The 13,855-nt window shown below is 39.6% G+C and overlaps 1 protein-coding gene across 1 annotated transcript in view; it reads left to right on the top strand.

Moving 5' to 3' along the window:
* Positions 1-13,855, top strand: part of LOC149236065 (U11/U12 small nuclear ribonucleoprotein 65 kDa protein-like) — a 156,904-nt gene that overhangs the window by 38,485 nt on the left and 104,564 nt on the right. Inside the window, exon 5 of the mRNA XM_089368761.1 lies at positions 4,307-4,394. Coding sequence (XP_089224887.1) covers positions 4,307-4,394 — 88 coding nt within the window. The remainder of the gene's footprint in view (positions 1-4,306; positions 4,395-13,855) is intronic.

Below are 13,855 nucleotides of genomic sequence, written 5' to 3'. Positions count from 1 at the left end.
TCCGCAACTTACCCACAACCTCCTATGCCCCAGCAATTTGAAGGTTAGAGCCTCTAGGCTCTGCGCAATCTCGACACCGGCAAAATCCGCACCTCTTGGCCACAGAGTTGGTCCTTCCTGATCGAGAAAGATGATCGGGCACTGCACAGGTCAGGTCTGCTCCTCTTTGCCTCAGCGCTGATCCTTCTCCCGACTTGAACTGATGACGAAAGCTTTCTGCGTCACCCCTTACTTGCTGCTTTTTGCTAGGAACAACTTTTGTCACTTGGGACAACTGTTTCTGCTGCTGCTGCTCTGCTCGCCTGATGCCTTCAATTATTCTGTGATCTGCAACCATGTTTCGATACCATGTTGGAATTTCTAAGTCTATCCATTAGAAATTCTTCTTGTACTATCTGGTTTATTTCTTCCTACTTGTTCAGTTACTTAACAAGTTATTTACCATGTAAATATTGAAAATAAATACAAGTACAGTATCAACACATACAATTTATCAACTGAAAGAAACAAGCACACAAGTGACACCGTTGTTTTGGACTAATGTCCCCGAAAAGACCCAATGCTGGAAAACCGATGCAGCGATTCAAAGCAGTGTTGTTAAAATGGCGATATTATTGTTTTTTTGCGATTTTTTCAGCAAAAGATAAAATCGCGAGTAGTACTCAGACTTTTTTTTTATAGGCGATTTTTTCGAAAACATCGCGATTTTTTGAAAAAATCGCGATTGTTTGGGAAAGAATCGTGGGAATATATATATATATATATATATATTTGTGCAGGAGGAGGTGACCCAAGGTACCCCTGTCACAAGTAGAGGACGTGGTCTACCTCCTGTAGCTCCTAGTTCTTCAGCTTCTAGAGCACAACAGACTCCATAGTCTACTGCGGCCTGCCAACTCCACCGACATCTACATCTAGAGGGGCAAAGGAAATCAATAGTATTAGACTTTAGTTATTTGGTTCATTTAATTGTATATGACATTATGACTCATGATATGAGATACATTATTATATTTTTTGTTGATATTTTAAGGTTGAGTTGGGACTCAGGAGTCAGGACTTACTATTCAGGACATGATTCACTGTTATGTGTGATTTTAGCACTAGAAATGATATTAAACATCTTATATATTAGTTATTTTATCATATTTATGTGTCAATGTATTTATTTTATGTTGTAGATGGTTTAGATATTAAAAAAATTGAAAAAAAATGAATATTTTTGCACCAAATGATTTTTTCCGATTTTTTTCGAGCGCCGATATTATCCCAATAACGATTAGTGCAACATTGATTCAGATGGTTTTATTATTGTGCAGTTTCAGAATACAACTTGGGTGCCAGAAATCGCTCACCCAACAGAGAATGCCCTCGGCAATAGTACCTCTCAGTTGGAGACAGATATTCCGACTAAATCACCGGATGAACGATCCCATAGCAACAATGTAGCTTCTGCTGCTCTGCATCACTCTAATAGGGACTGCGTCACACTATCCAGCTCTCCAGCTCTAATCTGTCCCACGAAAATCTCTCAGTGCTGCCTCTAAGGCCTGCGTCAGCCTCTTGAGCCCAGCTTCAGCCTATCTAGCCCAGCGTCAGCCTCTCGAGCCCAGCTTCAGCCTATCTGGCCCAGCGTCAGCCTATCTGGCCCAGCGTCAGCCTCTTGGGGCTCTGCGTTAGCCTATTTGGCACAACGTCAGCCTCTTGGTGCTCTGCTTCAGCTTATCTAGCCCAACGTCATCCTCTTGGGGCTCTGCGTCAGCTTCTGCGTCTCATATGCTGGCCGTCTCTGGCTCTGCGCAGCTCCTGGCTGCCTCTGCGTGGCCTCTAGCTGGCTCTGTGTCAACCTCTCTCGGTTTTTGCGCTGATCTCCCCAGTACTAACTCTGCCTCTCTGCTATGTATTCACTGCCCCTTAGTTGCAACTCAGATCACTTCACTCAATTTCCTCAGCAAATCCTACTTCAGAAAATCGAGTTCTTGATCTTTTTCGGTGTGTTCTCCAACTGACCCTCAAGCCTCCTCTTATACATTTCTCGTTGGTCCATCAACGGCCGAGATTAAATCTCTAATCAACGGCTAAGATTAGATTTGGCTTGATCCATGACTTTTGGACAATTCTAACCCAATTTTATATTAATTCACATTAATATTTTATTTTTCCTAAGTTTAGACTTAGGAACTCCATTAAAAATATTAATTATTTTAATATCTCCCAAATTGGTTAGATTCTGCCCAAAGCATTTCTGGGTCTTGGAGATTTTATTTGCTTTAGCCTCTCCAACAATTTTCGTGGCTAGAGCACATCCGATGCTACCCCAAATCAACATGGAGCCCTAGCTGCCATAGCAGACTTCGGTGTTGCAACGATACCCCCTAGTCTGAGAGTGAAGTCACTCAGATTTCACTGTAGAGCTTCAATGGAGAATGAGATTTGCAAGAAAACTGAGGTATCCAAGTTCTATCAGTTAATTTTAGGAGCTTAGGTGGTATTTCTATATTGTTTTGGCAGGTAGAAGAACTTCATGAAAGTCTGAGCACACAAGCTCAAATCTGAGCCTTGAAAATCGAGCTCCTTAGCCAAGCAGAGGTCGAGTTTGTTTTTTTAAGGTGCTGCTCACTGCGTGGAGAATATCTGAAGATGCTGGTGGTTCAAGCTCTCCTTTTGAGAGGCAGCTCTAATATTTAGTCATGGTTAGGAGTATCTTTCACTGTGGTCGAGTTTCCCTTCCTCCTGGGCTGCGTGTTACTCAATGTCTTGAGCGTATGGGCTGTAAGGGATGAAGCACTGTACAAGGAGGTCATACTTCATAATCGGCCATGAAACGAATTCTTAGGAGGCTGTACTCTGCTGCTGTGTATGACCACGAGTTCTGGAAGCTGTTTTGAGGAGGTCGAAGGGCATTTTCCATCTTTATTGTTGCTGTAGCTTCACTGTGGGATTGCATACTATCTCAGGGTCAATCTTTATGTAGGATGCTGTTGAAATAATGAACGCTGCTAATTGCTGTAGCTTGTTCGGCCACTATAAATTAATGCTGGAGCAGACATGATATTGCAGATTTATTTGAGGGTGTATATGCCAGGTTCCCCTCTCCACTGTGTTTTAATGTGCACAAATTACTAAGTACCTGAAATGAATATGGGTGTATAAAGATTTCTGTGTAATTCCTGAAGTTATATTTCAATGAGAGAGTAGTTACTGACTGTCAGTGTGAACATTAGTGTCATTGATACTGGTTGAGTTCAATATAAATGTAAATATGATATTCTGAAGCAATTTCATTAGCATCTACTTCAGTTTCCTGTGGTATTATGTAATAAGAACCTAGGAAGGCATCTACAGCAGTTAGTAGACCAACTATTTGACGAAAGTATTCACTGAAGTAAACTACAAAAATTCAGAAATTTACAGGGTATATCTGGGAGGTTTCCAAGGTGGGATTTATATCAGCAATCTGTGTTATTTCTGAGCATAAGGTGTCATTCTAGCTGCTGGTTGCAATCTGATTATACCTTCTTATGCCAATATGCTGATGTATAAATTGAACAAGCAAAAATTTACACCTACAGCGGCATGCCATTGAAGTGTTTGACGAAATAACACACAAAAAATATACTAAACTCAGAAAATTCATTGACATTTTGGGATATTTCCTAGTTGGGAATTTTACAATATCAAACTAGAAATTTTGAAATTTCAATGTGAATGTTGAATGTTCAATGATGTGCATGTTTAAATCTTTAAAGTTTAAATCATAATTATTTTATTTTTCTTGTTTAAAGTTGGAAAATATACAAATTCATATATATTATAATTTATAGAATATAATATATATAAACTATAATATACCCCTGACAGACCCACGCACCCTGTTTCAAAAAGTGACGTATCCGTCCCCATCCCCGTCCCCGAACCCACGTTTCCTGGCAACATAGTCTCTATGTAGATATGTTGAAGGAATAGAGTAGACTCTCTTCATGATGGCAATTCTTTTTCTGAACTGAAGTGTGTGTCTGTGGAATAACATTAAGATAACAGAGTATTCTTTTTCAACTGCAAAATAACAGAGTATGTTTTCAGATAAATGGAAATTCTTTTTTAAGCAAGGTATTGTTCAAGTTGAAACACTACGTATAATTAGAATGTGTTTCATGCACACTCCTATAGATAGAAATTCTTCATTACAAAAGCATTTCATGTAACTCAAGCAATAATGTCCATATCGTAAAATTGGTTAACTCAATCTTAGATACATACAACTGAAGATAGACATAATGCTGATTATGCTGATTATATTATGCAGAATTATACTCCTGGGAATCCAACTCCTGTTTTATATATCAAGAACTTGGCAAAGGATGTAGTTGCGGATGACTTCTACTATGTGTTTGGTAAGAAGAATTGACAATATTATCCGATGGACTGCAAAGGCATTTTTCATATTTGAAGTCCTTGCAGTGTGACATTTATGTATTTCCAAAATCATGTGTATTGTAACTTCCTCTATCTAGGTGTAGATTGAGGCACACGTGGATAAAAGTTTATTAAATAAATGGAATCTTTTTCTTATGAATTTGTTACATCTATTAATATCAAATTGTGTGGTTACTCTTACATTAGTTTCAAATGATATAAGAGAGTGTTGTCTAAATAATTTGTCCATTCCATTGCATTTGTTTTTTATTTTGGTAAAATACTATTACATAAATATATGTACATTGAGAAAAAATAGAAAGCAGAAGAGTATATATAATGGTATTTAGTATTTACATCTCTTCCTTAAAGCTATAAGAATGGAAATAACATCTGAATAGGCAGCAGGCTCTAACATTTTGGCGTTCTTGATCAACAAAAAACCTTTTGCCAAAAACTGCATGCATACTTCCACTCTTCGATTAAGACAAAAGGCAACCAAAGAGCTAACATATTTGCGTTGAAGTTTCAAACAGGAAACAGAGCCATGAGTCTCAAACTACTACTGAGGGAAGGGTGGACTAAGAACTTGGTGTCACCAAAGAAATCTGTACACCAGTGGAAACTCCCTTGAAGATTTGTTGCCTGTTCTGACTATATATAATCCCTATAGGACCTGAAAAAAGAACAGTCCCAAAATAAATGCTTAATTGCTTCTGATTGGAGGCAAGAATGGAAACATACCATTAGAGAGGGTGGTTTTAGACAATGAAGTCTTGGTAGGAAGGACTTAATAGATCACTAGCCATGCATACACCTAGAGCTTACAAGGCACCCGCACTGACTACACTAGGGGCTTGTTGAAACTTGATATTTGTAGCTCGGGCAGGTACTTCTGCAGAGGCCTAATTGTCCAAGTGTGCAGAAATCGCCCAAAGTCTGCTTGGGACACTTGTTCAAGTATTGGGTAAGTTGCTATTGTAACTTAGTGTTAAAATGTGCAGCTAGGGCCAAATTTCACTTTGGGCAGCTGATTTGAAGAAAATGATTATTGGATTGAAATCCTCTTTTCGATAGGACCAAAATTGACCTAAAGATCACTAAATTTGGCCAAGGAGAAATATGTTTTTGAAGTCAAGCCCACACATGTGCAATTTGTCAAGGTCGGCTTGGGGTCAAGTTGGACAAATTGACCCTCCTCCAATGCATATAAATAGAAGAGACCTCCAACCTCATTTGGCACATTCATCACATCATTCTTCTCTCTCCTCATCTGATTGGGTCATACAAATCACAGGCAGCCTGTTTCATCTTACTCATGCGAGCTTTTGGAGGTCAATTTGACTGAGTTGACTTTCTGTTTCAGCCAGATTTGACCAGCATTGACGGAGGCTTATTTGACCTGTTTTGACTGCAATTTTTGTGGGAGAATCTCTGTTTGGGCAGGCCGCGTATTCTGGCACAGAAGGGCGAGCTACTTTGACTTTAACCGAGCTCAAGAGGGACTGTTTTGCTGCTGCGTTGACCACTGTTGACCACTGGTTAGGGCAGTTTGACTGCTGTTGAGAGAGTGCAGAAATTGCAGATTTAGTTGCACTGTTTGTTTGGCATGTGGACAGTGGTTTTGGATTATCAAATTGGTTTTCCCCATCTTGGGGTTTTTCCCTGGCATGAGCCAAATTCTTGTGTTCTCGTCTTCTGCATTTTATTGTTCATGTTCTATCTACAATTACTGTCAATGTGAATTAATGGTTAATGTGATTGCTATTGGCAATTAAAGTGGAAATTGTTATTGGGCTAATAAAATGACATTGAAGTAATTGTTGCAAGCATAGAACATACCATTGTTATCTAAAATTAACATGGTATCAGAGCCCAGGTGAGGACAAGCCCAAGCAAGAGAGAGAAAAGCAATCACTAAGATATCTGTTGGACAAAGAATATTTGACAAGTCTCCATGGCCTCTACATCTTACTTCAAGACTGAGGACAAGCTCAATGACAAGTCTGACTATCATGCATGGAAGATGACTTTGGACTTGACTTTGGAAGAGCATGAAGTATTGGACTATGTGCAAGGAAAAGTGGTGGGGCCTCCTTCAAATGCACCTGCTGTTGGTAAAACAAAGTATAGAAAAGATGAGGTCAAAGCTAAGAAAATTTTGACTGACTCCATTTGAAAGCATTTGGTTGCCTATATTTCTGATTTAGGAACTTCTAAGGAAATTTATGATAAGTTGTTTGGGATGTTCAAAGTGAACAGTGCAAGTCAAGTTCTCTTTCTCAAGAACAAGTTGAAGGATATCAAGATGGATAAAGGGGAGTCTATCCAATCCTCCATCATGAAAATAAGTTAAATCAAGAATGACCTTCTGTCTATTGGCGAAGTTATTGCTGATAGGGAGTTCACTCTCATTGCTCTTGGAGGTCTTTCAAGATCATGGGATATATTTGTCACTACCATTCTCAACAATGACCGGATACCTGGTTTTGATGAGTTATTGGCTAGGTGCACTCAAGAGGAGACAAGAATGATGGAGAGAGATAAATCCAACAATGGAAATGAACTGACAACTTTCTCTGCACATGGAAAGAAGAAGAATGGTGCTGGTCCAAGGAGACGGGTTCAAGGATATAAGAAGGGATTCAAAGGAAGAGGCAAAGGAAGATGCTGCAATCGCAACAGGTTCGGCCACTATGCTAGACAGTGTCCTCACAAGAAACATCATCCAAGGGATGACAATAACAACAACAACAATTTCAAAAGCAATAACAATCAAAGGAACAACAGGTATAACAACAAAAGAAAAAGGAATGCTCCCGCTGCTCAAGAAGGAAATAGACGACCTCCCAAGAGGACACAAAATGTCAGGTATGATGAAAGTAATGTTGTAGAAAAACAAGATGAGTTCTATCTACTGCCTCTCCTCTAGATACTTTGGATCATTGGTTAATTTATAGTGGAGCCTCAAGGCATTTCAATGGCTACAAGGAGGCTCTCTCAAATTTAGTTGAGAGGAAAACTAATCTAAAGATTATACTTGGAGATAATGCCACCTACTCCGTGAAAGGGATAGGAACTGTCACTCTTCACTTGAATTATGGTCAAACCATACATCTACAGAAAGTGTTGTATGTGCCCGGTTTGAAGAAGAACTTGCTGTTTATTTCTGCGATGGAAGATAAAGGATTCAAGGTAACATTCATTGATGGAAAGGTACGTATTTGGCATAGAAACCCTAAAGATGCTTTTACTCTTGGATTTAGGGTTGATTGTATCTATCAAGTTTGTTGAAGTCCTTTTGGAACTTTGGCACTAGAGATTTGCCCACTTACATTATAAAGCCTTGCCTGGGGTAAGGAAGATGGTCACAGGGATGCTCGAGTTTAACATTAACCATGAAGGAGTCTGGCAGGAATGTGCAACTGGGAAACATACAGAGGGACCATTCCCTTCTAGTGGAAAAAAAACAATTGATATTATTCAATTGGTCCATTCTGACATGTCTGGTGCCTTGCCCGTAACCTCTTTAGGAGGATACACATATTATGCAATTTTTGTGGTTGACTTTTCCTGCAAAACATGGATTTATTTCTTGAAGAACGACGAAGTGTTCAAATCGTTTCATTCTTTCAGAGCATTGGTGGAGAATCAAACAGGGAAGCAGATCAAGACGTTGAGGATTGAAAATGGAACCGAATATGAATCAAATGAATTCAATGACTTTTGTAGAGAGGCTGGCATTAAGAAGTGACAATTGTTCCATACACTCCTGAGCAAAATGGTGTTGTTGAAAGAAAGAATCAAACGATTATGGAAGCCACCTGTGCCATGATCTATGATCAAGGTCTACCGAAATTCTTATGGGGAGATGTTGCCAACACTGCCATATATGTTCAAAATAGAAACCCTCATCAAGCTTTGGATTTCAAGACACTCGAAGAAGTCTTCTCTCGTAAAAAACCTGATGTTTCTCATTATAGAATCTTTGGTTGTCCTGTGTATTTTCATGTGCCTAAAGAGAAGGAATAAGTTGGAAGCTTCCGAGAAGAAAGGTATATTCATTGGTTACAGTGAAAATTCAAAGGCATACAAAATTTATGTACTTGGTCAAAGAGATGTGGAAGTAAGTAGAGATGTTACCTTTGATGAAGACACTGCCCTCAGAAAAGCCAGAGATCTCGCTATCTCAAGAAAGAACAATGATGATGTTGTCGAAAAATACGAAGAACCATCGATGGATGAGCTTATGCCCGATGTTGATGGCCTGATGGATCCTCTTTATCCACCTCCTGGTGATCCCTCTACTTCAAGGGAAAGACCTCTATGGCTCAAGGATACACTTCAAGATGCTGAAAAGCATACCGCTCCAAGAGGGACATTTCATGAAAGTAAGAAGCTGAACAGATATAAAGAGTACTTTGCTGCGATGAGTACTATTATTCAAGCTAAACCTTGCACATTTGAAGAAGTCATAAAGAACCAAGTATGGAAAGATGCGATGAATGAGGAATATGAATCAATCATGAAATGATGTCTGGGAATTGGTGCCTAGACCCAAGGACAAGTCTGTGGTCACTTTTAAATGGATCTACAAGATAAAACATGGAGCTAATGGAAGTGCTAAAAAGTATAAGGCAAGGTTCGTAGCTCGAGGTTTCTCTCAAAAGGAAGGAGTGGACTATGACGAAATATATGCCCCGGTTGCTGGATATACCACTATCCGATCTATAATTTCTCTTACTATCAATCAAGGATGGAGCCTACATCAAATGGACGTCAAGATTGCCTTCTTGCATGGCTCAACTCAAGGAGGAAGTATACTTGGAACAACCACAGGGGTTTGAAGTACAAGATACTTGGAACAACCACTGGTGTAGACCCTCTCATTTATCAATGTAAGAGGGAGTTGACTTTCCGAATTCGAGATAGACCTAGGACTGATGCATTACTTCCTAGGCTTGGAGGTTTGGCAAAAGCTAGGCGAGATTTTCCTTTCTCAAGGAAAATACGTTGTGAAGCTGTTAGAAAGGTGTGGGATGGTAGAATGCAAGTCTGTGTCTACTGTGATTGAACTCAACTTCAAGAAGCTATGTGGAAGTGTTGCTAGTCCCGAACTAGCAAATCCTTCTAAATATAAACAACTTGTGGGAGCCTTGATGTTCTTGGTAAACTCCTGACCAGACATATGCTTCGTTGTAAATACTTTGAGTCAATTTATGGTTGAGCCTCATCACTTACATTGGGTTGCTGCAAGGAATCTCTTAAGATATCTTTATGGCACTATCAACTATGATCTAAGATACATTGCCAGGAATTTGAGGCTACATGGATATTCTGATGCTGATTGGGCTGGTAGTGTGGTGGATAGAGAGAGCACATCAGGGCGTTGCTTCTCTTTGGGATCTGCTTCAATTTCTTGGATGAGTAGGAAGCAAAATCGGTTGCTCTAAGCATTGCCGAGGCCAAATATATTGTAGCTAGTATGGCCTGTTGTGAAGCTATTTGGTTGAGGAAGCTCTTCAGTGAGCTATTTGAGCATGTGCTGGATACCACCGTTATCTATTGTGACAATCAAAGTGGGATTCACCTTTTAGAGAATCTCGTGCTCCACGACTGCTCTAAGCATATTGATATTAGGTACCACTTTATACGAGATATGGTACAATGGGGAGCAATACAACTCCATCACATTAGGACTAATAAACAGGTTGCTGACATCCTCACGAAGCCCTTGGGGAAGGTCAAGTTCTTAGCCTTTCGAGAGAGACTTGGAGTCGTGGAAGGACCCTCCCATGATGGTCCCGCTTGAGTTGAACATTGAGCTTTGGGAGCTCCTAGGGGTTTGGGTTACTTCTTGGAGCTATGTGCGACCATAGGGTGAGTGGTTCACCTTCCCCTATAGGTGCGCTGTGTACAAGGTGAGTGGTTCACCTTCCGTTGTAATACCCCATGATGATATATGAGAGTATAGGGTGAGTGGTTCACCTTCCCTTATGGCTGATGATATATGCATGTGATGAGTGCTTCGGCTTCTCCTATGGCATATGACCAGGATGAGTATTCTCCTGTGGATACCCCAACATACATCCTACCCTTGTAGTTTGGGACTCTTGGGAATTACCACTCATTTGGCCAATGAGTTGGGAATAGTGGTTAGGGACTATAGCACTACAGATGGACGCATTGTGTACTGTCGTACTCCCTATGTCTAGGATGCACGATGTTCAACAACTTGATCCCTCAGAATCAAGTTCGATTGGGGTTCTACCCCTGGTTATGTGGATTGACTTTCGTTAGTGGAGAGTGGTAAGGTCTTGTGATTCATTCTCGATCGATCCTTCTTATTATCTATATCAATCTTCAACAGAAACGAGATGAGATGTCGAGACAGTACATGATGATTCAAATGGCATGATGATGGATATTGGCAGGTGGAATTCTCCCTAGTTGAGAGAGAGTGTTAAAATGTGCAACTAGGGCCAAATTCCACTTTGGGAAGCTCATTTGAAGAAGATGATTATTGGATTGAATTCCTCTTTTAGAGAGGACCAAAATTGACCTAAAGATCACTAAATTTGGTCAAGGAGATTTTTTTTTGAAGTCAAGTCCACAAATTTGCAATTTTTCAAGGTCTTGGCTTGTCTTCTGCATTTTATTGTTCATGTTCTATCTACATTTACTTTCAATGTGAATTAATGGTTAATGTGATTGTTATTGGAAATTAAAGTGGAAATTGCTATTGCGCTAATAAAAGGACATTGAAGTAATTGTTGCAAGCATAGAATATAGCATTGTTATCTAAAATTAACACACAACCTAAGTCTAACTTAGGAAAAACACATAATTAATTATGTTGGCTATTGAGCTTAAGAAACATTGGAAAAATAAAGTATTTACTTTAGTGATTATGTTTTAATCTCAACTATTGATTTCAAGTGATGTGAGATCTAATCTTGTTCGTCAATCACTTTGGAGATTAGGGTTATGGATTTAGCTCAATTATAGTGTTCCTATGTAATTTTTGACCCTTAGGGTTAAAATAATTCACAAGATAAACTCTACTATTCTTCACAGTATTCTTTCAATTTCAAGAAGAGATAGAATACACGACAATGTTGTCAACAATAGAATTTATAATGCATCAATAGTTCACATTAGTTTCAAATTAATGGGATATTACACTAGAAACTTGGTTGTACAACCTTCATAATAGTGGCATTCCTGCAATACAAATAGGGATAGTTTTAATACATTCACAACAGTAATCGAACCCTACTTTACAAGACTAACTGTAGTTTAAGGAAATTGCTCAAATTGGACTTGTTTCTTCAATTGCTTCAATAGTGCCCCCAACTTGTCGTTGCCTTTCGCTATGGTTTCTCATTGTTCTGAACAACCTTGAATTTCTTCCAACTAAATGACTTGACCCTTGTTCAACTTGTATTCTAACTCGTCTGCGATTGCCTGAGGGTGTCGTCCATTACTCAACACGAGTTTAGGAAGGTTAATTATGGTCTTCCTACCCTTCTGCAGTTATGCTCACAAAAAATCTTGTCTAATCTTCATGCGGCTATCATTAGTCATGGGAAATCTTGTTTTATTTCGTCCACTGCTATACAAATTCTTCCGCTGCTACAACTAAGACAGGATCCACCAGAAAAGCCCCACTGCACAGTCTCATTTCACTATTTGGAAATAGAGCCAGAATAAATCCTTATGGACCTAAGGAACCAGAACCCGTAGATGGAACCCTGACTGGAGCCTTTGCTTTTTTAGGATTGGCTGTTAAAACCCACACTTGATTGCCTCTGGGTGGTCCAGACTTCGCTCTGCCATAGAGAAACCTCTTGATTCGCTGCACATAGGATTGGAGAAGGGACATCACCCTAATTAGATAATTGACTTGCTGCTCTTCCAATATTCGTTGTTCTATGCTACATAAGTCAGAGAAGCAAAATAACTTACGAATTTTTCTCCTTGAATGTCGAAAACCAGATGAAAGAATTGAAAATTAGAGAAATAGAAATGAACTAGCTAGGGTGGGATCATCTTGACCGAAACTAATCAAGGGAAAAGGGTCTTAAAACCGTCAGAGCCACAACTCCAAGGAAATAGAGATATTCCAATCCAAATCAATGATGATAAAATGATTCTATTTTTACTTTATTTATAGATTCCTCATGGGGGCTTCTTTTCCTTAATCTAATGTGAGGGATTATAAGTGTGACCCCTAGTTTGTGATTTTTGCCCCAACTACCCCAAATTTACTCATTGTTTCCCCAAAACATTGGATAATGGGTTTCTGCCCTTTATCAATGACTATGGCCTTTGGGGTTAGATACACTATTTTGTCCCCTTTAGTGAAATTGATTAGAAAGGGACATTACATCATTGTAAACTTATAAAAGTAGTCCTATGGAGAGGAAAAAACACACCATACACTGGAACAAGACATTGAGAAAGAGAGTTTCTAAAGTGAGGATTGTGACCCTCAGGTGTGCCAGGTTTAGGGAAGGTGTGGGGGTACAACAATGGAGATCCTAGTTAGCCAAGCAGATCAAGGACAAATCTAGGGCTTGATCAACTGGGTTAGATCCAGGGTATGTTGTAAATGCATTTTTCGTAGTTGGGCCTATTGCAACACAAAATAGCAGGACTTGTAAAGAGGCAAAAAGAGGGCAGAACAACACTATGGGATAGAGGCCCACTATCACCACAACCTAAGTGCCCTACTCTTCTTGGATTTTCACCGACGGAAGGAGTCCTAGTATAACTAACTTGTGATAGATATGTATCATTGGTAGGTTTGAAGTGAGGGAAGGTGGCTCATTCAATGGAAAGGTTCAACAAAAATGAGAGCTTTAGAGAAGCTAGTAAGGCTTTCCATGAAAAACCCCTTTGAAAGGAAGCTACACGAGACCTCTGTTTGAGATATCCAACGAGGTACGAGTTCATCAAAGGTCAAGGTAGAAAGAGAAAAAAAAATTGATGATTTACTCCAACGAGCATGAAAGCAAATGCCTTCAAAGGAATCCCCAAGTTGAAGGATTAACTTTTAGGGTTCCCTCTTGATGTGATGGCTAGGGCATCAAATTTCCATAGATTCCACCGTGGGAAACTCACCAAAACTTGAGAATCACTAAAGGAGACACTAAGGAAGAGTTCTATCCAAAAGAAATTCAAAACGTCCTCCTCTAGTAGATTTTGCACCCAACCCTAGAGAGGCCTCTTTATCCTTGAAGGGACGAGGAAAATAGGTGAAAAGAGAGATGGTTTCTAGTCTTAAAGTGATCACCAAGGATTCAAGATCAATGCCTAACCATTGGGAGGCTATGGAGTCAGGGAAAATCTTAATTTTGGCAGCTCGTTCTTCAATGAGACCTAAAGAAACAACTTCGCTAGCCCTAATGGAGGCAACCACACGCCACCTTTAGAT

This window comes from Pinus tabuliformis, chromosome 8 (genome assembly GCF_031772625.1).
Source record: "Pinus tabuliformis cultivar Carrire ecotype Pingquan chromosome 8, CPIR1, whole genome shotgun sequence".
NCBI classification, from domain to species: domain Eukaryota; kingdom Viridiplantae; phylum Streptophyta; class Pinopsida; order Pinales; family Pinaceae; genus Pinus; species Pinus tabuliformis.
Note: the sequence above shows the minus strand (reverse complement) of the source record. Positions and strands in the feature narration are given on the sequence as shown.